The 27,157-nt window shown below is 37.5% G+C and overlaps 1 protein-coding gene across 1 annotated transcript; it reads left to right on the top strand.

The window, feature by feature from the left end:
• Positions 1-819: 819 nt before the first annotated feature.
• Positions 820-23,093, top strand: RBBP9 (RB binding protein 9, serine hydrolase). Its single transcript, XM_044660735.1, has 6 exons — positions 820-866; positions 14,579-14,739; positions 17,459-17,501; positions 18,098-18,203; positions 21,573-21,658; positions 22,758-23,093. Exons 2-6 carry the CDS (start codon positions 14,638-14,640, stop codon positions 22,982-22,984), a joined length of 564 nt encoding a protein of 187 aa, XP_044516670.1. The 5' UTR covers positions 820-866; positions 14,579-14,637; the 3' UTR covers positions 22,985-23,093.
• The last annotated feature ends 4,064 nt before the right edge of the window (positions 23,094-27,157 follow it).

The raw sequence follows: 27,157 nt of genomic DNA, 5'->3' as shown, positions 1-27,157 counted from the left end.
GAGCCCCTGAAGATCATCCTCCGGACAGTCTAGTGCTCCAGCCCGATCAAGGATTGGCCGGAACTAGCCCGCAGGAGAATATCATTAGCGCTAGGAGATCCCGTGGAAGGAAAGCGAAAGCCTCTTCTTGGACGAAACCAAGACCACAAGTTTGGAATAGGCTGCCAGGGTCCCCGCGGCCCTTCATCCCTCCGTTCCTCCCCAGCCCGGGCCCGGGACACTGGTGTCCCACCCCGCCCCACTTACCTGCCTGGCCCCGGCCCCGGCCCACGCGAGTATCTGGCTCCCTTTTCCCCACTTTCTCCTTGCCTGCCCCTGTGGCGATGACCATCGGTTCCCAGCCCACTCACCTAACTCAGGCCGTGAGCACCCAAAAACGGAAGCGACCGGCAGCCGTCCCGGCCCAGCGCCAAGTCCAGCTCAGCTGGTCGCCGGTTGGACCGGGCAGCCGGCGCGCGTCAGCGCCACGTATCCCTCCCAAAGACCAATCATAGAGGAGCACCTACCCCGCCTCCCGAGAAAGGAAGAGGAAGGAGATCAGGCGAAGCCAGAGTCGCCATGTTGGGTCTGGGTGGTCAGCAGACACCAGAAACCTAAGCTTTCTGTACGTTCCTCGCCTTCCCTCCAGTCTCCGCCCCTAAGCTCTTCAAAAACCTCCTTCAATCAGAGTTTGAGTTGACCGTAGTGACGGAGGTAGCGGAGTTGGTGATGACTGAGACCCGGAGCTGGGCGGAGCGGACCGCAAGGAACTTGGGAAAGCTGGCTATGGGCACTGGGAGACAGGGCGGGCTTCCTAGTTGGCGTCTGAGCATGTTAGAGACTTGGAGCTGAAGGGAAGGAAATTCTTGGGGCTCCGGGGCCAGCAGGTATCCAGACGCTTTTTGGCGTTTAAAAAATATATTATTGAAAACCCCCCCAAAGCCTTTGTTTATGATGGGTATAGCTACTGATATTTACCATATTAGTCGTTAAATGTGATAAATGTAAAAATATTAACTCATTAAAAGTTTGAATTTTTACAAGTTCGAATGATTTTACATTTCGATTACATGTTCGAGTGATTATAACATTTTTTATGAAAAACGTTTTTTCCAAAACAAAAGAGTAACATTGTTTTGAACATATTTTTGCAAATCTCTAACATTTGATTTAATAGAAAACAGCCGGATTCTCGTCATTTGCTTCGGAATTCAATCTGTTGTTAGAATCTAGCTTTACACAGATATGTACTTGAAAAGTAGAATCATTTTTTAAAGAAGCCTTATTTTTAAAATAATCTTGGTTTATGACGAAAATAAGTCCTTAAAGACTCCCTGAAATGGCCTTGGAACCCTTTGAAACTTTCTAGTCCAGACCAAAATTCTCATTTCACAAGATGAGAAAATTAAAGCTTAGAGAAGTTCTTGGTACAAATTCTATCCCCAGTCTATGGATTTTACACTGGTTGTTCCCTAAGTCTGAAATGCTCTTTTTCCTCAACTGTCTCTAGGTTTCTCAGCTTCAAGTCAGACACCCAAAATCCACCTAACACAGGAAGCCTTTCCTCTATTGATCATCTCCCATTTGTCCTTTCTTTAACTTGTTTGTACATAGTTTTTTGCATATTGTCTCCCTCAAAATGAAAGCTCCTTGAGGGCAGGAACTTTTTGCCTTTCTTATATCCTTAGCATAGTGCCTGCCACATAGTAAGGCCTTAATAATAAATATATCTACTTGCCTAATAGACTAACATTAAGAGAAATGGCAGAATTTGAATTTGAAAGCTGATATCCTTGGCTCTAAATTCAGCCCTTTTATTTCTTTCAATAAGAGCAAGATTTTGGTTTGGAGAAGAAAAAAGCCTGGAGTGGAAGGAACCCTGTTATAGAACCATGTTGTGTAGATGTCACATGTATACATCACATGCTTAATGTGATCCCTCAGGAACATATACTCCTTGTATTATGAGGAAGATGAGCATTGTAAGAAGAAAATTTAATTAAGCAGCCTCTAATTTGCATTAGTTTAAGAATACCTTTAGTTTGATACTTTGTGTGATTTCTAGCAAGAACAAAGTCCCAAACAAGAGCCTATGTATGTAACCAAATTAAGAATGTAGTCCCTGTACAGAACCCAAGTTATAATCTCAAATCTTTGTATTACCATATTGATCATAAGTAAGTCATGTCAATTCCTAGGTGTGTGAATCTATTTGTACTTTATATCAAACTAATTCATGTAAGAGGCAACAGGGACCAGTAGGTCACCCTTGAGCATGGAAGACAGGAGCCCTCAAAAGCAGAGGCCCTTTCAGGGCATGTGGGGGTTGGGGATTTGGAAGGATTTCCTCTTATATCAAAAGTGACCCCTGCAAGTCTTCCTACCCTTCTCTGTAAGTTTCTCTTTTTGCCTTTAAAAATCTGACAATGTCAGTGATGAAGATTTCTGACTTGTTTGCCTTGCCCACCAAATAAAGTCAGATTTTTCCCCTTTTTCTTTCAAATGTTAGCAAAAAAACTGGCAACAAAGAAACACATTATTTAAAAGAACCATTCAGTGATGGATACCTCCAGGAAAACTATTAAAACTAAGTTCTGGAGCAGCCTGGGGAAGGGCAGACCAGGACTCTCAATCAAGAGCCTTAGAAATAGCATCTAGAGCTTATTGGCATCAACCTGGAAGTGGAAATACAGCCTGACAACTCACTACTCCTAAAGGAGTTATAGCTACTGTAAAAGCAGAAAAGAAGCTTCCTGCCATCATAGTCCTTGGCACTGACAAATGGATCAGCATCAAAAACTGATACGATTTTATCAGTATAAGTGACATCAAAGAGATAGCTTTACATTACCACTTGCTTTGCTGCCGCACTCTTAAAGACCATGGGGCCTTTCTATCTCACTAGCAGCAAAATCTTCCTTGTATGTGTTCTCTCCCGTTTGAATGGGAGCAAATTGGGAGCCAGAACTATCTTAACTTTTGGATTCCCAGCACTTTGCACAAAGTGCTTACTTAATAAATGCTTACTAACTTCTTCACCAACATATCCATTCAGTTGCCAAGTCTTGTTACCTCTATCTCCAGATCTGGAATTAGTCTCTTTATCCATGCTCAGGTGGCTAGAACCCTGATTCAGACCCTTTTCACCTCTGAAATAGCCTCCTAATTAATAAGTGTCTCTGACTCAAGTCTCTCTCATTCTTCAATCTATCCTCCCACTCTACTGCCAACAGGATATCTATCTATATGAATAGATTTATAATAAACACTTTGCTATAAGTAAGAACTATAAAGATATCTTCCTAAAAAGCTGATCCATGTCACTGCCCTGCTCAAGAAGTGCCATTAGTTTCTTTTCAAAGATCAACACAAGCACCATCTTCTAACATAAGACCTTTCTGATCTCAGCTCCCAATTACGAGTGCCTCCCCCTGGAAATCAGTTTATATTGTGTATCTATTTTGTACATGATTACACTGATAATGCTATTTACTCTGAAAGAACATAAAGGCCTGGAAGGTAGGAACTGTTTCATTTCTGCTTTTATAACTCCACTGCCACACATAGTAAGCATACTTTTGGTATCAAAAACTTAAAGATGAACAAATTAAGACAATACCGTATATATTCATGGAGATGGCCTTCAGTTACCAAAGGCCATCCACATACCTGACCAGTCCTAATTCTTGCAAATGTTTTCATTGTAAAAGGATGGTATATCATCTAACCCAGATAAATTTGTAGCAGTTTATCAACAGGTGCTTTTAGAGATTAATTTTTAAGTCTTTACAAAAACCAGCTATTGTGTTATTAAGGCACAGAAGGGTCAGTTACAATTTGTGTCAATACAGAGTCCCAAAACTCTTAGTGATTTTTTAGTCACTGACAATTTACCAACAGAGGACACAGTTTTCCCAATTTCCTTAATTCTGAGGTCAACTTCATTAAAAAGGAACTTTGGCTGTGTGACCCTGAGCAAGTCATTTAACCCCAATTGCCTAGTCCTTATAACTCTTCTGCCTTGGAACCAATACTTAGTATTGATTCAAAGATGAAAAGTATAAAGGTTAAGAAAAAAAAATGAAACTTTGTGCCCCAGATAATTTGTTAATTGAGCTATCACTAAATAATCCTTACTAATGACATTTTAGCAATGCTTCCTTATTGTTTTATCAGCAGGCTCATTCTTACATCCAAAATCATCCTAAAGTAGACCTGGAACAAATAAGATACTTAGAAACTAAGCAGAGGCATTTTGTTCAAATGCATAGCCTATAAGCAATAAATCCTTTACCTGTAACTTCAAACTGTCAGATAAAAAAATACTAAGCCTGCTGTGTGACCCAGGGCAAGTTATTTAACTCCAATTGCCTACCCCTTCCTGCTCTTCTCCTTGGAACTGATACTTAATCATTAATTTTAAGACAGAAAGTAAGGGTTAAAAAAAAATACTAAAGTCATGACAAGATTATTGTTCAGTTAGTTGTATATGACTCTTCATGACCCCATTTGGGTTTTCTTGGCAAAGATATTGGAGCCATTTGCCATTCCCTTCTCCAGCTGATTTTATACATGAAGTACTGAGGCAAACAAGGTTAAGTGATCCCCCTGAGGATCACCCAGCTAGTAAATATCTGAGGCCATATTTGAACTCAAGATGAGTCTTCCTGACTCCAGGCCTGGCTCTTTCTATCCACTGCACCACTTGGCAGTCCAAAAGAGATTTAGGTGTTAATAATGATGATAATAACAATGTTATCAATGATCATGACAGGGCTACATGGCACAATAAACAGAGAAGCTGCTTCATAGTCAAGAAGATGTAAATATAAGTCCTGCTATGTGATGCTGGGCAAATCACATGGATTCTCTGAAATTATAAATTACAGAATACAATCTTATCTGCAATGATAAAAGGAATTTCCTCACAGGTCTAACCAAAAATAATTTGTATAGCACTTAAAGGTTAACAAAAGAATGAGATAATAATTAAAACCACAAGAAATAAGTTGATATCTATGTTGGGCAAGCTGTAAGGGAGCCAGCTTTTTGGAGGGATTCAACAAAAGTTTTTGGTGTGACCAACATTTATACATGATCACTATGTACAGTACAAGCCACAGTGCTAGGCAAGTTATGGCTGCTAGATCATGATTTAATCATTGTAAGGAATTGTAGGTGCTGGAACACACTCCACCATGAAAGCACAACTTCGACTTTATAACAGAGCTGCTTTCAGCACAAATACTTGCCCAACTTTCAATTGTCCAGAGGTACTCAGCTAGTAGGTGCCAAAGGCAAGATTTGAAGGTCTTCCTGACCTTCTATTATCTATTAAAATCTATTATCTATTAAAAATTCTATCCACAATCCTGTTTTCTCTCTCTGCTAATAGGTATTAAAACATTAGTGGAGGGGGCAGCAAGGTGGCTCAGTGGATTGAGTCAGGCCTAGAGAAGGGAGATAGGTTCAAATCTAGCTCTAGATAAGTCCTAGCTGTGTGACTCTTGGCAAGTCACTTAACCTCCATTGCCTAGCCCTTACCACTCTTCTGCCTTGGAACCAATACCCAATATTGATTCTAAGACAGAAAGTAAGAGTTTAAATAAATAAAGTGATAGTGGAATAGGAGGTTAACCTTTTTTTAAAATATAAGTTTATTCATTTGTTATACTCCAACAACTCCCTTCCTCTCCTCCCCCATTAGAGAAAGCATCATTTGATAAAAAGCTATGTGTACATATAAAACTATATCTTATTTTTATTTATCAATTCTCTCTCTGGAAATGCACAAGTCATTCTTCAAACAATATTTCTTGTTGTACATAATGTTCTCTTATTTCTGCTCATTTCACTGTTCATAACTTCATGTAGGTCTTTCTGTGTTTGTTAATTATTCTGCTCACTTCTTGCAGCACTGTAATATTCCATCACAATCATGTGCTACAACTTGTTTGGCCTATTGATGGACATCCCCTCAATTTCCAATTCTTTGCCACCACAAAGAGAACTGCTATAAATATTTTAAAACATAGTGGTTCTTTCTCTTTTTCCCTGATCACCTTAGGAAATAAACCTAATAGTGATACTACTGAATCAAAAGATGTACACAGTTTTATAACTCTTTGGGCATAATGCCAGATTGCTTTCCAAAATGGTTGGAATTCATAATTCTATCTACAGTGTATCAGTGTGTCTCCCCCGACCCCCATTAGTTCTTTTGACCATTTGTTTCAGCCAATCTGATAGGTGTGAAATGAAATCTCATGTTTTGTAATGCTAAAATCTTTATCTCATCACATCTATGCAAAAGAGGAAATAATATATACATATAGAAAGACAAAAATTTGCCTAACTTCTAAGGAAATAGATGGGCAGGTAAAAGATAAAAGTAAAAGAGGTGTTTTAGAAAGTATGTAGATTAAGAAAAAAAGAGGGCTAGGGGATAAGATAAGGAAGGGAATGTTGGGGGAAGACAAAAGGATAAAACGGAAGAATAGAGAAAAATGACTTTTCAGAATTAATTTTAAAACTTTCAAATGAGTTGGCTATTGAGTCAACTCAACACAAACCACAACTAAAAGCTATTTTTTAATGATGATTTGCTCATAAAATGTTTGTACAACTCATTAGAAAAACATAGCAAAATAAAATATGAACTGACATCATACTTGACAAATAAGCTTGAATAGGCCAAGTTGGACTTAATTGCTTTTTTCTCCTCTCAGTGAAATCTATTATGTGAGCACCAGAAATCTTTAGGGCAGATCTTGAGAAAGATAAATCCTTTTGCAAACCTCAGATCTGGGTAAGAAGTGACTTCACTGTTCCTGGAACTTACAACCATTAAGCAAACAGTTCAGCCCAGGTAATTCATCTAACAGCTTTTTAAATAAATACAATTTAAAGATGACCTTCTCAGAAACGTCAGGACTTGCTTTCACTGAAAATCTAGGTTGCCAGTTAAAAATGAGTAATCTGAATGGGAACTCTGGAAAAAATAAATTATGTGCCAAAAGGAAAAAGCCCTCATCTTTCTTTCCTTATAAGAATTGTATCACTCTTGCATAGAATATCAGTGTCTATGCCTTGTTATTTCTTATATACAGATACATTCGCTTTCATATCTAATAAAGCATATTTATACCTTGTTAACTATTCAAAAAAAGTTTAAATTCATGATTCACATTAGGTTCCTGTGGGAAGGCAAGCTTTTATGTGTAAAATCTATCACATAGCTTAACATCTGAAGGAGTCAAGGCAGGACAGAGAACCTAGATCTCTAAATTTTTTTAAACTAAATGTCAAAAACTTTTTTTTTTGTAATTGGGGGAAAAATAATTTTTTCAAAGGCAAGCTCTTGTTGCATTTTCCTGAAAGGAAGCATTTATTAAGCACATACTATGTGCCAAACACTGTACAAATATCTCACTTGAGCTAACTACAACTGTGAGAAGTAGATGTTACTACTATACCCATTTTTCAGTTGAAGAATCTAAAACTGAGAGAGGTTAAATGACTTGTCCAGGGTCACATAGCTAGCAAGGATCTGACTTTTTTTTAATGTAGGCCTTTCTGATTCCAGGATTCCAGGATTCTCTCTTCTTTGATCCCCTAGGCTGTCCTAGGCTAGTTACTTCAGTGATTTATGCCTAGAAGCAGCCTGACATGGTAGATAAATAGATCAGTAGATTTGGTAATATATTATTTATTAAGAGGTGTTTATCCCACCTAAGCCACTTATAAGCTATGTGAGGCTATGTGAGTCACTTTTACCTTCTTATGTTTCAATTTCCTCATCTAAAATGAGAGAGAAGGCCTTCCCATCTTCAAAGGTTCCTTTGGCTTTAAATCTATGAGCCTGATCTACCTCAATTTTAATTCAAAACATATAGTGGGATCCATTACAGTCTAGTGATGGGTCTAATAACAACAGTAATTCTGAAGTAGTGATGATCATAAACAGTATTTCAAGACAGTTGCAACAACTGCAGTGTGATATGAAAATATCTGTTTTCTTTTGGTATCAAAGTCTTGGGTACGGTTAATTATAGTATATTTTGCTGCCTACATTTGGAAGAAATGCTAAATTTTAATTAGAGGATAGTGAAAATAAAAAGTAAATTATTTCCCATCCAAATTCATAAACTTTTTGAAAGTCAGTGTATTCCAGGTTAAGGACCTCTAAAATAAAATAGTCACTTTATAACTGCTCAGTTCCATCTTTGGCTGTTCTTCTCAACTGTTTTCTTGGAGTAATCCAAGGAACCTCCCCCATATCTTAATTCCTTGAAAAGGACCATGATCGTAAGTAGAGAAGATACATTTTTTGTTCTAAATTTGGTCTCCACCATTAATCCATTTTCCCCAACCCCAACTTAGCTTTTTGTTCTTGACCTCTTAAACCCTTTCCTAATATTTTTCTTAATATTTTCACTTGAACTAAAAAGGTTTTTAAAAATAAGCTTGCTCAAAAGAAAGCAAATTATAGTAGGAAATATTGATTGTATGGGGGGAGATCTTGTCAAACATAAGAGATGTCATGCAAAAAAGGCAGAGAAGAGGGTGGGTACAGGATCAAACCAAGAAATACTGAGCAATATAGTTTGGGAAGAACAAAAATCTTTTTAAGCTAAGTAATAGCTTAAAAGGTAGGATGGAGTTGGATTGTAGAAAGTGTTCATTGTAGAAAGTCCTGAGTGCCAGGCTAGGTTGCCTTGGTTTTAGCAGCATAGCTTCATCAAGAACAAATCATACTTTATTTCTATTATTGGCAGGATCGTTAAATTGGTGAAAGTTAGAGTAACATGGTGGCTGGCTACAAAAGAAGACCTTTGAGTCAAGAAGACCTGGGTTCAAATCTTCCTACTAAATTTATGACCCCGTGTGACTCGTAAATCAATTTTTAAATTAAAGAAACCCTCAAAAATTTTAAGCTGTAGATAAAGTGTAGATATGCATGGGTAGAGGAAGTTTCCCCTCTGAGAGTTCTTAAATGAGAGTTCCATATACATCTATGAAATCATAGTTCTAATCTCTAATCCTAACTACTAAACTGATAGATCAGGGACAATAGGGTCATAATTTAGATCTAGGAGGGACTCAGAAATCACCTAGCCCAAATTCTGAGGGACTTTTGAGAAAGAATGCTATCCACATCTAGAGAAAGAACTGTTGGAGTAGAAATCCATAAGAAAACATAAGATTTACCATTTATTTATATGGATATATGATTTGGGGTTTTGGTTTTAAAAGATTATTACAAAAATGAATAATATGGAAATGGGTTTTGAGTGATAATATATGTATAATTTTTGTCAACTCCAGAACTAGGAATGGAAGAGGGGAGGGAGACAAGAATTATGTAACCATGGGGGAAAAAATTAAAAAAGAAACCACCTAGTCTGACTCTTTCATTTTACAAATGAGGAAACGTAGTCCAGTAGAGGTTATATGAGTTGATTGAGAACACTGAGATAAGAGGCAGAATTTGAAGCCAATTCACTTGATTAAAATAAAACATTATTTCTATTGTATTAAATTGAATGACACATTTTGTTTAGGTTTTAGCAAACCATTTGCTAAAATTTCTTATGCTATTTTTGTGGGGAAAAAGGAGTGATATGCATCAGATCAGTGGGTCAAACTCAAATAGAAACAGGGCCACTAAACTGTAAATAAGATTCCTGTGGGCTGCATATTAACTTAGAAAGCTTATATATCATAAAAGAATATTATTGCTAAAAAAAATAAAAAGTACACATTAATATTCATGTTCTATTGTACTTTTTATTTATTTGGTTAAGTATTTTTCAATTATATATCTTTTAATCCTTACTTTCTGTCTAAGACAGAAGAGCAAAGGCTAGACAAACAGGGCTAAGTGTCTTGCCCAAAGTCACACAGCTAGGAAGGGTCTGAGGCCATATTTGAACCCAGATCGTCCTGACTCTAAGCCTGGCTCTTTATCTACTATGCCATCCCCTAAGTTATATTTTAATTTGGTTCAGGCAGCACTCAGGAGTGTCCTCATACATGGGAGCAACACATGGCTGTAGGTGGCATGTCTAACACTTCTCGACTAGACAATTTGAAACTGGACCCAAAGAGTAAGTCATAAATAGTTCATTATCAATTTGTAGGCCAGTCTCTCTAGTAGAGATCCCCAAGATCTATGCTTGGCTCTGTGCCATTTAATATTTTAATAAATTACTTGGGGGCATAAGTGGAAGGGTTATCAAATCTGGACTGACACAAAGCTGGGAAGCATAGTTGGCACATTAAAAGGCAGAGCAATGATTCAAAGGTATATAAAAAAAGATTGGTCTGAATCAAATAAGATGAAATTTAAAGGACTTAAATGTAAATTCTTATTCTTGGTTTAAGAAAATCTGTTTCACAGCTACAAATAGGGGAGCTGTACCCAGATAACCATTTGTCTGAAAAAGATTTTAATGGACTATATAGACTTGGAATGAGTCAACAGTGTGATATGGCAGCCTAGAAAATCAAGGCAATCTTAGGTTGCATTCATCTCTCTGATGGGAGGCATTGAAATACAGTGGAAAAAGTAATGAGTCTAGAGTGAGAAAGGATTTAGGTTCAACCCTACCTCTGACATTTAATACCTTTGTGACCTTATGCAAGTTAATTAAATTCCCTGGGCTTCTGTAATATGAAATCAAATTACATGACTAGAGAGAGTCTTCCCCATTCTGTATCTGTGACCGCATGGGTATCAAATTTTGTTCTGACCTTCACACTTTAATTTTCTTTGATTCTTTGAAGTCAAGACATTAAAAAAAAAAACTACTTGTGCTAATCATGGAATTACTCTTTTCTTCTGATTTTAACTCTTGAGATTCCTTTTAATCCATACTCATGGATGTCTTAGTCCATTGATGGCAGACCGTTGGTACAGGTGCCAAAGAGGACACACAGAGTGCTCTCTGTGGGCACTTGGCCACCCTCCCTCCCCACTTCCCACCTCCCACCCCCCAGAGTTTATTACTAGAAAGGCAGAGGGACACAGGTAAAGTGGCTCCCTTCCCACTCTTCACTGCCTCTGATTACATTTTTTCACTTCACCCACCCCTCGGCCCAGCAGCCCAATGGAAACACTTGCTTCCTCCCCTGTGTGGGGTAAGGGGGGACGGGGCACACCTGGCACTAAGAGGAGGGGAGGGACACAAGCACAGCACTCAGTCTAAAAGGTTTGCCATCACTGTCTTAGTCATACATGTCTTCACTGTATTAGGAATTTTCTTCTCTTTACTCATGTCTTCAGCCTTAGCTCCTGATTGGAAGTTAGTTTCACAACCACATTTTGCCTCTTCTTGCACTCTTAGATGAGGTGGCAAGGCTCTGATCTTATTTCCTCTGAATTTTGGATGGTGCTACTCCTAGCCTAGATGAGATGGCTAGTTCCTGGTCTGTTCCCCTAACTTTTTCCTCAATTTTGGCCTATGACAAAGATCATGCTTATATTTTCTGCCATAATCTTTGGCTTCTTCCTCCTTCTTCTGCCCATCACAGGCACTGGCCTTGCATTTATTTCCATCTTTGTCTCCTTCACCTTGCATAACTATCCACCTGAAGGTGGTTTTGCCTCTTGCAGCAGCCCTGAAAGGTCTCAGCTAGGTTTTTGAGATAATGCTGCCTTTGGGCTTCCAAAAGGACACTTGGTCGTCTTTGCTTCACCTCAATTTTCTTTATCTTCAGATGCAACTATTAATTACTAGAGATAGCATTGTTTTCGGACCTCTATCAGAGTTCCATAGACTGGGCTGTGTGGACATCTTTGCCCCATTTTAAATCTCCTTTGCCAGTTACCTCCTGGGAGTTACCTTTGACCCCAGTTATAGCTTCAACAGAATGTGAGAAGTTCTTCTGACTTTATATTTCCTGGGTAAATTTGAAGCCAGCATACATGTTTTTGAGCAAGGAAATGATATATTCAGATCTATGCATTAAGAAGAATCAATCCTCTAGCAGTAGGGTGAAAGATAAGGGAGTGAAAGAGAAAGAAATTGGAGGACACAAGACAAGTTGGGCTGCCATGATAATACTCTAAGCAAATGTAATGAGGGCCTGAACTAAGGTGATTGCTGTAAAATCAGAAAGAAAGGACAAGTTTGGGAGATATCACAGAAGTAGAATAAAGAAGATTTAGTAACTGATTGGGTATAGGGAGCAAGGTATGAGGAAGATGGAAGGGCAAAAGGTCTAGTCCACAAAATGGATATGTTTGAATATTATCTTTTTCCTGTATGAATACCTTGTATAATTTAGTAAGTAATAGTTATGCCTCTGGCAAATACAAAGCATAAAGAAATTAATAATAAAGCCAAATGAGTATTTAATTTGCTGCTATATTAACTCCTACTTTGGGATCAAAAGGAAAAATATTCCAGTTTTTCTGCTATAGTGGGACATGTGAAAAATCACCACACTCTACAAAATCACACAATAAAAATCACAGAGTTTATGGGGAAAGTGAAGTTGTAAGACAACACTCAAAAATTATTAGTAACACATAAAAGATAGGAGCCTAATAAAAATGGTTGCACAGTTTTATACATGTTAAATAGTTAAGAAATACTATAATGAATAGTGGCAAGATCCACAGGGATACTGTTCAACCTGCACTCAAATTTCCCAGCTATGGTTGAGGGCAGTGGAGATTCCAAGGACTAGAGGCTAAGGCCTCAGCCAAGGTTGAAAGTATGTGTGGGAGGGAGAGAAGAGTCCCTGGGTTCAATAGTCAGCCTTCCTCTCCCCACAGCTTGTACTGCAACAAAAGATATACAATAAATATGAAATTCTCCCTTGAGAATTTGCTTGTTGGACATGGGAGTCCACAGGATTGTAACTTGTGAATTATTACAAAGTTATCTGAAATTGGGTGGTAGAGTGTTATTCATTGTCTTCTTGTTTCTGTGAGATGAAATCAAGAACAAGAAAACCAAAATTTATTGTGTTGAGATTGTTCCCTAATATATCAATTACCTTGGAACACATTGACATACTCAAAATAAGCATTTTAGCAGAACTGATTGTATTAAGAAGGGAGTCTTCTTAGAGAAAAAAATAAGCTATATGTGAAGAGAGGCAGTTGTGATTTAGTGTAGTGCCACCAAGATGGAGGGTCAAGTCCCACCTCTAATATATACTGGCTATGTGAACCAGAGCAAGTTACTATTTTAAGGAAATCACAGATTCATTACCTTAATCTTATTTTAGAGATAACAGAAATTTGGTTTTATACCAATAGGATGCTGAAGATAATAATATTACCAATAACAAGTCATTTACTAGATGTAAAATTGACAAGAAGGCAGCGTTGTTGTGTAGTGGTAGACCATTTGGTATAGTCAGCAACATAGGACTTCAACTTATCACTTTTCTTCTAGCTAGCTGTGTGATCATAGGCAAGTTGCTGAGCCTCAGGCAACTAAGATTATAAGTTAAGTTATGTTGATGGCTGCCAAAAGGAAAGAGTTCTTACATCAAGAAAAGCTAATGCGCGTCGGATATGGGGGGGGGCAGGGCTAGGGGGTTGAAGGGGAAAGTAAGAACATGAATCATGTAACCATGGAAAATTTTTCTAAAAAATAAAGTAATAATAAAAACATTAAATGGAAAAAAGAAAATCCAAAAAATATTAGCACTATAGTTAATATCTCTGATTTAAAGTTTGTAAAGTGCTTCATATAGATTCTCTTCAAATAGCCCCCTAAAGGAGGTAGGACAAGTTTTATTTTTCATGTTGTTCTGTCATTTTATTCATGTCTGACTCTTCATCTTGTTTGGGGTTTTCTTGGCAAAGATATTGGAGTCATTTGCCATTTTGTTCTGCAGCTCATTTTACAGATGAGAAAACTGAGGCAAGCAGGGTTAAATTACTCGTCCAGGATCACACTGCTAGTAAGGGTCTGAGACAAATTTGAACTCAAGAGGATGAGTCTTCCTGACTCCAGGCCCAGCATTCTATCTGCTAGACCAGGATCCACTCCTATACTATCCAATATCTAGCTGCCCTACAAGTTTTATTATTGTCATGTTCTAGATGGAGTTCTGGGACTCAGAGACTGTTAAGTGACTTTTCACAGAACTGCTAAGTGATCAAAGGATCACAGAGCTGCCATCTGTTAGTTACAGCCTAGCTTTAATCAGTTTATAAGGTAGAATATCAACTTTTCATCATTTGTGACAGATTCTTCACTTATTACTTACAGGAAAATGTTGTGTCAATAGTTTTTGACACGATCTTAGTTTCAAATTACTCAAGACTATATTTTATTTTTTTAAACATTCATTTTTTTGAGTTCCAAATTCTATCTTTCCCTCTATCCACTGAAAAAAAAAAAGCAATATATCTATTATACACGTCATCATGCAAAACATATTCCCCTATTAGCTATGTTCCAAAAAAAAAAAAAAAAAAAAAAACAAACCAAAAAAGTGAAAAAAACAAAACTGTTCCATAACCGTACTCTGAATTGAAAAGTCTTTAGCTAGAGTGCTAGTATTTCCAGGACCTATGGCTACAAAGACTACAAGTCCCATGATGCCCTATGCTCCTGCTCTCTCTTGATAGGTACAGACTTCCTCAGTGGAGAAATAGAATTGCGCTGGGGAGAAACATTCCCAGTTGAAATGATGGTTTCTCCTAGCAAGGCTGTGATCGTTCCTGGAAATGGAGGAGGTGATGTGGTGACCCATGGTTGGTATGGATGGGTAAAAAAGAGACTGGAGAAGGTAAGATTTGGGGAAATGTGTTTTTCCTTTAAGAATTAACCATGCAGTTTTTACTCCCTTCCTAGCTCAGTCCCAGGAGAGTTGGGCATTGGTCACCAGCGAACAGTTACCTGTTTTCTCAGCTTTCTCTGCTGCATGTCCCATTTATATGTTTGTTTTTTAAAGAGGGAGAAGCACTGGCTGGTAATGCTTTTTTCTGAAAGATCTCTGCGTCCAAAACTTTGCAGAAGACTACCCACGGAGACTTAATGTTTCCACTTTGAAATGATCCTCGTAATGATTCCCATTTATAGAGTGCTTCACAGTTTAGAGAAATCCTGTGAGGTAGATAGTACAACTGTTATTGCTCCCATTTTACAGATAAGGATCCTGAGTCTCAACGAGGTAAATGATATGCCTAGGGTCAACTAAACTGGGTAAATGATGAGGAATCAGGACTTGAATCAGGCTGGCTGGTTTGAAGGCTTCTGCAGAAAGTCTTTTCCAGATCCCCTATAATGCTAGTGCTTTGGGGAGGGAGAGGTTTGAGGAGAATACTTGCCATTTACATTGCATGTACATTTTTTTTTTTTTTGCATATTGTTCCCCCATTAGAACATGAGCTCTTTGAGGGCAGGGGCATGTTTGCCTTTCAGTACGGAGTAGAATAGAGAATGCTTTAAAAAATGTCTGTTGACTGTTTCTACTGCATCACACTAAGGAAAGCAGAACAATAGTCTTTTTGCTCAGCCCAATCTAGTCCACTGACATCTGGTAATAGCGCTGACACTGCCTCCCCTTTGCCTCTTTCCTCAGCTTTTTTACTTTCTCCTCACAGCTATCATGTAGCCCCAGCCCCAGCCCTTCTTCTCAAATGAGAGTATTTAATACTTGTCTCTTTAGAGGCTGCCTGAAGTTTAATAGGTTGTGAAGTTTTCTTGCCTAAATAGCACAGAATACCCCAAAAGTCTTAGTGTAGTTTTAAACTATTAAAGCTTGGGACACCCTGTACTTTGCTTATAGTTTCTCTAATGTACTTGCCCTCTTTCATTTTCCAGTGTAACTATTTGGGAACGCATTATATCCCCTATGGTAATAAGCACTAGCAGGGCAGTCTTCATATCCCTAACGGTGAGCACTGTGTTCCTGGGTATTTAATTAAATTATCTACTTTAAGCATATAGAGTGATTATTTAGTAGAGTTTTAGAGTTGTGACCAAAAACTAGGGACAGAAGCACTAAAGAAAATTCGAAGCCCACGATGACTTGGCAAATCTGATCAACACAATGGTCCAAGACAATTTTGAGAGATACCAGAGAGAGAACTGATGGAGTCTGAGTGCAGCCTGAGGCACACATTTTTAACTTTCTTGGTTTTTCTTGCTTTATTTTAGCAATATGGCTAATATGGAAATATGTTTTACATGATTTTAAATGAATTTGTGCTCTCACATTTCTTGCCTTCTCAATGGCTGAGGGAGAGGTGGGCAGGAGAGATAGAATGCTGAAATCAAAATTTTTTTAAATGTTAAAAACAAATAAACAATAGATTAAAAAAAAAGGAAATAGAGGTAGCACTGCTCAGAAGCATGACTTTTCTTTTTGGAGGTCTGTCAAGGATGCCCCAACTTTCTCCATTAGAAGTTTTGTCCAATATCATATTTTGCTTGCCCTAAAGCAGGTCTCAGTTTAATTTTGGGTTAATCAGTCCAGGCCCCTATGTCATATATATGAGTACTGATAAGCCAGAGTATATCCAGAGGAAGGCAACTGGGGTGAAAAGCCTTGAGTTTATGCCATATGAAGTTCAGTTGAAAGAACTAGGGATATTTACATTGCAGAAGACTAAGAGAAAACATAATAATTGTTTCCCAAGTAATTTAAAGGGCCATCATATTGTAATGGCATATATTCCATTCTCTTTGATTCTAGAGGGCAGAACTAAAAGCAATGGGGAGAGAGTGCAAAGAGGCACATTTCAACTTGATGTAGTAAACAAAAACAATTAGAACTATCCAAACATGGAATGAGCTGCCTTGAGAGGTTCCTCCTAATTAAAAATCTTTAACTCAAGGTTCAATGACCACCTCAGGAATGTTCTAGAGAGAATCATTTTTCAGTTACAAGTTGGATTAGATGGACTCAGATATCTTCTGTGTGTATGTGTATATGTGTGTGTGTGTGTGTGTGTGTGTGTGTGTGTGTGTGAGTGTGTACGCACGCGCGCTGGGCCAAGCCAAACTTGGAGTTATTCTGCTGTTTAGGTTCAAGACTGGAATGAAATGAGACACTCATAGTCCTTTTAACACTAAACAAAAAGAAGTTACTTAACAATAAATAAAAAGGATAGTCAACAACAGAATTGATTCATTTGGGCTCAAGTCTCCCTGGCTTCATTTTTGCCTTACTGGTATGCCTGAGGAGCCTTCAACTACTAGGCTTTCATACTTAGGCTAATAGGAAGCTACTCTACAGTTTGAGCCTTACTGTCCTGGACCAATTAAATCTTAAGGTAATTTCATTGCCTTTTAGGGAAAAGTAACAGCCTATGTGTTAGGGACTTTGGTAGTCCTCCTGCCATAGTCTATATGTCCTTTCCCTAACCCTAGCCAATGTTTATTACATTGTAGGCACTAATAAATGATTAAATGAATTGATAACTATAATATTCAAAATTATGTTATGGAAATTGGCTAGTATTAACTAATCGAGTTGATTCTATGATTTCCTTCTCTTGCAGATACCCGATTTTCAGTGTTTATCTCAAAATATGCCTGATCCAGGTAAGTTTTCATAGAAAAATAAATGATTCCTCGAAGGATGAGTTTTCAGTTTCTTTGAAGACAATTACTTTTAAACTAGGAGGCAAAACTCAATTTTCCACTTTTTTCTTAAGCTTAATTTTTTTATTCCATACTTTCACAATAGTTTCTCCAAAAAAAAAATACTTTATTGAAAGTCACATTTCTATGAGAGATAAAAGAAATTATATTTGGGGACAGTATGTATTTCAAGGGGTGCTTAAAAAGTATACCACTACTTATATACTGATTATGTAGCTGTATGTTGCTCTACAAAAGAGAACTTTTGGATAGTCTGTTTCCTTGATCTGTGACTATTCTCATGAAAATACAGTAATATAAAACTACCTGTCAGATCACACTTAACCCAACCAAACTGTCTAGAACCAACAAATCCTTTGGCTCTGATCCTGTGTCCTGATTTATTTAAAATATAAACCCTTTTTTGGGAAATTATTATGCAATATTAAGAGTTTATGAAAATCTACTATGCTTCCTAAGAAGGGTGTCATGGTCTTAACCAATTATAATTATCATTATCATATAATATTAAATTTCATCTATATGCTTAAAATCAGTTATAGCTCGAGAGAGTATTTGGCTGCCTTTCATGGAGTCTGAATTCCACTGTGATGAGAAGACAATCATCATAGGACATAGTTCTGGTGCTATTGCTGCAATGAGGTATGCCTACTTGTAAAGTAACTCATGACTATTATCCATACCTACAAAAGTACACCTGAACATCTTCTGCTTGGCTGCTTCTTTGCACCTTAAGCGTTCTATTTCTATTTGGCATTTAAAGCCCTAAGCACCTTGGTTCCATTCTGCAGATCCAACCATATGTGTTCTCCCTCATATACTTTTTGATTCCATCAAAATGACATTCTTGCTATTTCTCACACATACCATTCCATTTTCTGTCTCCATCCCTTCGAAAGGGCTGTCTCCCCAGCTTGGAATTCCCTCTCTTATCACCTGCTATTCTGTAGGTATAGTAGAAAAGGATAATGAGAGTAGCAAGCCCTCCAGGTTGTGACCTCTATCACCAATTTTCAGCTTTAATACATAATAACAGCAGTTATCCAGTCCAGCATATCTTTCCTTTTATTCCCACATAAAGACTAGAAGGTAGATAAGTAACTGGCTAGGTAAGGAGTTTAGGGCTGTGTTTCTTTCATAGTTCAGCAGCAGCTTAAAGTATCATATTAGTTCTACATTAAGGAATTGTTCACTAAATACCATAATCTTCTAGTCACACAAACTCAAATTAGCAGTGTAATAAAAGAAGAGGTCAAGTGTGAAATAATAAAATAATGGCAAAATGAATATGTGTAATATGCTACAATGGGATATCTGAAAAACAAAGATGTCGCTTTCTAGCAACTTATCCCAAGTTCTGTTAAACTGCATTTTCTCAAAGTGTTAGTTTATAACCTCCCCAGAGCCCTATTCTGAGGCCTTATTGTGGCACAGAGGTGACCTTGGGCTCTCTGCCACTAGAACAAACTCTGGAAGATTCTACAAAGCCAGAAAAGATTTGAATATTGGTCTGGCAACAATTTGTCTGTCTTTATCAGCCTAGCCATTTTCGGAGGTCTTCTCTAGGTTGGCTGTAGAGCAATGAATTTTTTTACTTTTGTAATGCTTAAATTTTTTTCTTACTGCTATCTTTTGTTTTTACATGACCATTTCAAAATATATTCTTTGCTTTTTTCTTACCCAGAAAGTCATTCATCTCTTATACCAAATAAAAAAGAGAGAAAATAGTTTAACAGTATTAACTAACATACTATACTCTATGTTCCACCTCCATGTCTCCCATCTTTACAAAAAAGGGAAATATATATTCTCTTCTCTCTTCTTTGGGGCCCAGCTTGATCTTTATACTTATGAAATGTTTAGTTTCTATTTTTGTTATGTTCTTATTACTTGAATTATTGTAATAATTATTTGTTTTCCTGGTTCTGCATACCTCACCTTATATCAATTTGTATATCAATCTTCCAATAAGTCCCTATATTCTTCATATTCATCTTTTCTTAAGACATAATAATATTTCATTACATTAGTGTAATACGAATCGTTGAGTCATTTCCAGTTCATCTGTTGGACATCTATTTGGTTCTAGAATTCTTTACTAGTATAAAAAGAGTGACTATAAATAGTTTGGTGTGCACTGCACCTTTCTTTCTATCTTTGATTTCCTTGGAATCCTAGAAGTGGGAGGTACTGGTCAAAACATCTGAGCATTTTAATTATTTCCTTTGTATAATTCTAAATTGCTTTTCAGTTTACATTTCTTCCTACAGTGTTAATGTGACTGTGTTTCCACAATGCTAAGAGTCAATGGGAATTAACTATTTCCATATTTTATGGTCTTTGCCAATTCCCTGAATAGGAGGTAAAACATTCCAGCTGTTTTCATTTCTTATTATTAGTGATTTAGGTCAATCTTTCATATACTTATTCATAGCAATTCTTTACAGAACTCTGTTCATATATATGTACGTTACTTATCCATTGGAGAACTGAATAAATGACTGAAAAAATATGTATTAAGTGCCTAAGTAGGGCTACAAATATAAGTACAAAAAGACAAAGAGACAAATGTTCAATAAATATAAATTACAAATCCTTCTCTCTAGGAATTTACATTCTCATAGGGGGAGAAAATACACAATAGAAAATTGTGACCCTCTAGGCAAAAAAGGGGCACTTTGATGCTAAAAGTTGCCACAAAGGTAGGCCACTGGGGAAGATACTGATGCACTAATTCCAGGAAACAGGAACAATGGAAGAGTTGATTTGATCAAGATTCCAGAACTGAAGGAAGATGGAAACAGAGTTGAAAAGGGTACCTGGGGAAACTAGGAGTTTAGTGAGACTACTTAAAGGATGGCACAAAAGTAGGGAGGGAAGTGAAGCATGGCAAGAACTTTCCTGACATTTTGGGCCAATAAAGAAAGCCATGAAGTAGCTAAGTGATGCAATGGATAGACTGCTAGGCCTGCAGGCAGGAAAGACTCAGCTTCTTGAGTTCAAATATGGCTTCAGCTACTTAATAGCTGTGTGTGACCTCTGACCTTGGGCAAGTCACTTAACCCTGTTTGCCTCTGATCCTTATCTATAAATGAGCTGGAAATGGAAATAGCAAACCATTCCTGTATCTTTGCCAGGAAAACCCCAAATGGGGACATAAAGTCAGAAATGACTGAAAAACAACTGAAAGAGACAGTGGAAAATTAAGATCAGAAGATGGGGATGGAGGTGGCACAGCAGGGCAGAACTTCTGGGGATGAAAGGGTTAAACTTCCAGGGAAATTGTGTTTGGCCACTGCTATATTTAAAGGTGTTCTACTGCAATCACAAAGGAACTGAGTTCTGATTTGGTAAAGGAGATACCTTCATCAATTGAATTACCAGTCTTTGTAGTACTGAAAATTAGCTGTATATTTCAAAAGCCCCTTGAGGCTGAATGAAAGTAGGAGGCTCCTCAGAAATGTTTTACTAAAGCAAAAATAACCTAGTAGCCCAGGAAAAGTAGTGTGGCCACAGAAGCGATCCTAAAATTATTTGTTCCTGAGATTTTCAGAAACCATCCAGCTTATCAGTTTGCAGACAATTTTAATGATTAGGCATTGTATAGAGATTCTAAGATTCTTTTTTCTGTTTTTTTGAGAGGGTGGATTCAGAGGGTTGGATAACCAATTGTTTCATTAGAGGCTTTCTGAAAATAAAGTAACAGATTTAAGATTTTTCTTTTGGTTGGTTTAGACCAGTGATGGGCTAGCTACAGCCCATGGGCCAGATTGGGGGAGGGCCTGAAATATTCTATCCTGCCATGGGACATTATTCCTAATCTGATGAATACAATGAGTAGGATACAATACAATGAAATTTAGAAAGAGTTGCCTTAGAAACAGACTGACAGATGAACATTTCCTTTCTTTTGGCCCCCTCTTTAAAAAGTTTGCCCATCACTGGTTTAGACCAACTCCAGGAAAGAGGTGTTGTGAATGAGCTCAGTTAATACTATTTTCTTTTCCTCAGGTATGCAGAAACACATCGTGTATATGCTATCATATTAGTGTCTGCATATACATCAGATTTGGGGGATGAAAATGAACGAGCAAGTGGTAATTTAGGTTTTATTCCCTTCCATCTCTACTGACCTACGATTTATTTATTTTTTTGTCTCTCATTTATCTCTGTACTGCTTTCAAATCTTAATTGAGAAATTTTTTATAACTCTACAAATCTTGTCAAATTGCCTAAAATCTTATTTTGTTTTTTATTTTGATCAAATAATCTTTCTTTTTTATTTCTTTAAATATTTCCCAATTACATGTAAATTCTTTTAACATTCATTTTTGAAAATTTTGAGTTCCAAATTCTCTCCCTCCCTTCCCACCTGTTTCTTACCCTTGAGAAAACAAGTGATATTGATTATATGTGAGTTTATTCCTCCCCAGAGATATGTGGCTAATATCAACTTTATGCTCATGCCATCTTTTACATGAGAATACAGCTTAAACTGAATTTTATTATACCATTTTGATAATCATGTCAAATCTGATCCACATTGATAGAGACCAAAATGTATCATATTTACCGATGCAATGAAAATAACAGGAGAAGTGAGGATGGAGGGAGAAAAGGAGAGTGCAAAAAAGCAGGGAATAAATTTGTACTTTGAATCCAAGAGGGGAAGCAATGAAAATGCAAGCTTTATTTCTTCTTTGCCTCACCCAAGGAAGCATAGACTATAGAAATGCTAAGCTACTGACTGAGAGGCCCTGACTTTTTGAAGTTTCTCATGTTTAGGTTGGGATACAATATAGAAAGGCTCAAAAAAGTCTCTCAATGCACAAAACTATTTACTAATTATTCACTGAGGGAGGGATGTTAGGCATTTTTAAGCACAAGCTTCTTGTCTAATTAGTGTATGGGCACAGGAGAGCCTTGGTTCTCTAAACAGGTTTATGGAAATAATTATCTCCCTCTTCATTTATAATACAGTATTAAGCTTTACTGATTAGGGCACAAAAGTAGTACATTTGTCTATACTCAGAAAGTTCAGGTCCTCTGAGTTTTAGCTGGAGCAAAGTATCTGGAGAACACTAAAAAGTCATTTTCTTTTTCTTTCTTTTTTTTTTTTAAGTCATTTTCTCAGATTTAAGAGGGGTTTTTTTTTGTTTTTTTTGTTGTTGTTTTTTTAATTCCTCTGCTTCATAGGATACTTCAACCGTCCCTGGCAGTGGGAGAAGATCAAGTCCAACTGCCAACATATAGTCCAATTTGGGTCCACTGATGATCCTTTCCTTCCTTGGAGTGAACAACAGGAAGTGGCCAATGAGTTGGGAGCCAAATTGCACAAATTCACAGACCGTGGTCACTTTCAAAACACTGAATTTAATGAACTTGTCAGTGTGGTGCAATCGATGCTGAATGTACCTGCTTAGACTTGGTAAACTCTGTTAGCCTGCCATGACCAGATCTGTACGTAATAGTCTAGACTCTCATTAAAGGACAATAAACAGTAGAGATTAAGTATAACTTGGCAAAAGCAAAGCTCAGTTGTTTCAGTGTTCTTTTCCAAGTTTGCAAATAATTGTTCCATGGGCATGAAGCTTCTAAATTGTTAGCGGTGGGCAAGGTAGGGGGAAGTTGTAGAGCCCAATGTACAAGCAGTGCTTCTGGGAAGTAGCACATGATGGGAGACACAGTAATTACCCAGGACTATTTAGAGATACCATGGAGTATCATAACGTGTCGGTTTGTAGGCTATCCAATATTCTGCTGCAGCAGGTGAATAAAGTGCTGTGGAGGGTTGTAAAAGATTCCCAGTGCAAACAAGGTAGCACAGCCACAGCTTTCCTTGAGAATTCTGGGTCTCATCCTTATGGAGAAGTTTCCCGTGGCTCTTGCAGCACCCTTGGACTCGAGGTCATCAGGATGGTGTATCTCTTACCACAGTAATATTATCTGAAGAATGGCTATGGAAATACCTCTCAGGCCACAGGGTGGTAATGAGGACAAGCAGGGGTAGTGGGAAAAACCCTCCTTTTGGTTCAGAGGACTTGGCTTGTAATCTTAGTTCAACTACTTCTATATCTGTAAAATGAGGGACTAGGTGTTCTCTAAGAAATCTTTTACCTCTGAATGCTACCACAGTTGGATATTATTCAATACTCTCTGCACCCTTAGTTTATAGATCAGGAAACAGTGGCCAAGTTATGTTAAGTGAACTGCCCAACATTACATAGGTATTAAGCATCAGAGGAAGTATTTGAACCCTGAACCCAAGTCTTCTGGTTCCAGATAAATGCTTCATGGCTTTTATAAATCTATAACTATTCTCTTTTTGGGAATAAGAACATATGTACTGGATAAGCAGTGTATCTGGACCATGACCTTGAAAGAAGAGGAAATAGATTGAATCTGGAAAAATGCAATGTTTTCTGGGATTTGGGGCTGCACACTCATATGCAACTCCATCTTTTTAAGAACAGTATTCTTCTGACAAATTTATATGACTATCGGTTAGAGAATACTACAATTTGTAAAGAATCAAAATTATGCTAAAAGGAACATAGTAACAAATAGGGGCAAACAGGCTGCAACATATTATCAATGATGCTTTATGCTTGAAGAGTGATATAAAAAGTGTCGAAGAATGTATAATCAAAAAAGGTGGGCTGGTTATATAAAGGCAAGCATAATGGGACAGCCTAACCCTAGAGAAAGGGTAAATCATGGGATTATAGATAAATTCCAGTTATTATTCCTCTTTCATCTAGAAACAAAATCATGCCCATTTAAAATTTTAACATTCCCTTTCTGAGTCAGTAGGCCAAAGTTCTTTTAAAAACTTCAGGAAAAGGAATCTATGGTTGTGTTGGAGAAAAAGTTTATCTTTTTTTTTTTTTTAACCCTTACCTTCCACCTTAGAATCAGTACTGTATATTGGTTCCAAGCAGAAGAGTGGTAAGGGCTAGGCAATGGGAGATTGCCCAGGATCACACAGCTAGGAAGTATCTGAGGCCAAATTTGAACTCAGGACCTCCTGTCTCTAGGCCTGGGTCTCTATCCACTGAGCTACCCAGCTGCCCTCAATAGTTTATTTCTTGAAAGTGATATAGATATTGAAAATGAAGTTTTAAAAAATCCATGATCACCTGGACAGCTTCCAACTGGTACTCTTCACAGAAGTTATCCATGTGTCTATGTTAGGATTAGAAGGAAAAAAAGCTTCCCACAGAGGTATTAATGACATACCTTTTCCACCCCAGCCTCTTGTTTTCTGGGAGACAATTTCCTTCTAAGAAAAGCTAAGGGGCATCTTTCCCTTTCCTCAGCATCCTGATTAAAAATCCAAGCCCTCCATTTGAGGTCTTCTAGATAAGACCACAAAGTACTTTTTGTTAGAATCAGAGGCAATCAGAATGTAGCATCTTGCCAAGTGGTCTTTTATCAGTCAGTTCAGTAATTCAAGAACCTCTTGTCCTGTCCCCTCCTGTCCCACATGTGCATATATTAACTCACATTTGAGTAGAGCCAAAATCTAGAGACACCAGAAAGCTATGTCCCAGGGTAGGAAATGAGGAAGGTCTTAATGTTTAACAAAAACGTTCCTTAAGAAAATAAGTAAAAGGGGGTAGGAGTTTAGGTGCTGGCAGAAAAGCAGGGGAGAGGTTAGGATTTCCATTCATTATGGGGACAACAGATCTAGTTTTTTATTTAAAAAGAAAAACAAAGACAGCACAGAAACACATTCATGAAATCTCTACTAACAAAGTCCTAAAATATGTTACCCCCCCCCCCCCCAACTCATACTTCTGTCCTAGAAACAACTCTAAGACAAAAGGGCAAGGGCTGGGCAATGGGAGTCAAGTGACTTGCACAGGGTCACACAGCTAGGAAGTATCTGAGGGCAGTTTTGAACACAGGTTCTCCCTACTCCAGGTCTGGCATTCTAATCCATTGTGCCACCTAGCTGCCCCAAACAGAATGTTTTAGACCAGTGATCCTTAAACTTTTTGGTTTCAGGAACTCTTGACACTCCTTAAAAATTTTTTTATTTAATTAAATTAGAATATTTTTTCATGGTTTCATGATTCGTGTTCTTTCCTTCCCCTCTTCCTTCCCCCTTCCTGGAGCTGATGAGCAATTCCACTGGGTTTTACATGTATCATTGTTCAAAACCTATTTCCATATTATTACTATTTGCAATAGTGATCATTTAAAATCGACATCCTCAATCATATACCCATTGAACCATGTTATCAATCATGTTTTCCTTCTGTTTCTGCTCCTATGGTTCTTTCTCATAAGCCCTTCAGAATTGTCCTGGATCATTGCACTGCTGCTAGTACAGAAGTCCATTACATTCAATTTTACCACAGTGTATCAGTCTTGGTGTACAATGTTCTCCTCCTGGTTCTGCTCCTTTCACTCTGCATCAATACCTGAAGGTCTTTCCAGTTCACCTGGAATTCCTCCAATTTATTATTCCTTTGAGCACAATAGTATTCCATCATCATCAGATACCACAGTTTGTTCAGCCATTCCCCAATCAATGGACACCCCCTCATTTTCCAGTTTTTTGCCATTACAAAGAGTCCAGCTATAAATATTTTTGTACATGTATTTTTCCAGGAACTCTTTACACTCTTAAAAATTATTGAGAATTCCAAAGAATTTTGTTTTGGAATCCCCAAAACTTTGTTTAGTATTATTTATTAGTATTATTATGAAAATAGTTTTTGAAATTAGTATTATCAGTATTATTAGGAAAATAGTTTTGACCTCTGATTCTCTGAAAGTGTATCAGGGACTCCAAGACTGTACTTTGAGAGCCACTGCTTTAGACTAAATGTAATTAAGGTCTTCCTCATCAAAATAAAAGACATAATGAACTATAAGATCAAAGGAAAACTCTGACATCTTATCTTTTCAAGGTTTATAAACTGTAGCTCATGAAAATTTCTGCTAAATTCAATTTAAGGATGTTAAGCAGGCTCAAATTCTTTCATCTGATGTTTTCCCCCGTCTTGTTTGCATCAAACCCACTAAAACATTTTAAAAAGTTTTCTGATGTTAATTTAAAAAATGAAAAGTATTTAGTGAGGTCTCTTTACATGCTGTAGTATGTACCAATAAAGAATATTTTAAAATATAAATTTTGGTAAGTATTCTTATGGGGAAAACTGGGGGTTAAATTAAATATTATCAGGGTTCTGAGGATGGGTAAGTAATAGATAAGACAAGGCAATAGACTGGGATTAACAAATTGGGGAAATACAATTTAGAATGGGTTTGGCAGTTGGAGATCCAACTGCCAACACAGATCCACCTAGCCAGGGAGTCTTGTGAAACTACAAAGTGAGTAGACTGACAAAAGGTTTTATAAACACAAGGTTTTAATAATAATTGAGGGTCAGGGATAATGGGGAGAGGTCACACTGAATCAAATCACTAAAGACCACACAGGGGCTGGGAGAATAGGTTAAAGGCTACCCTACACTAATCAGACTATTACAGACTAGAAGGGAAAATGGGTCTCTCACAAAGCCATGTCCACTTCAGCTCCTCTTGATGGCAAAGGAAATGGGTCCACAGGAAGGTAAATCCAG

This window comes from Gracilinanus agilis, chromosome 2, assembly GCF_016433145.1.
Source record: "Gracilinanus agilis isolate LMUSP501 chromosome 2, AgileGrace, whole genome shotgun sequence".
NCBI classification, from domain to species: domain Eukaryota; kingdom Metazoa; phylum Chordata; class Mammalia; order Didelphimorphia; family Didelphidae; genus Gracilinanus; species Gracilinanus agilis.
The sequence above is the reverse complement of the archived record's forward strand: the minus strand, read 5'-3'. Positions and strand labels throughout refer to the sequence as shown.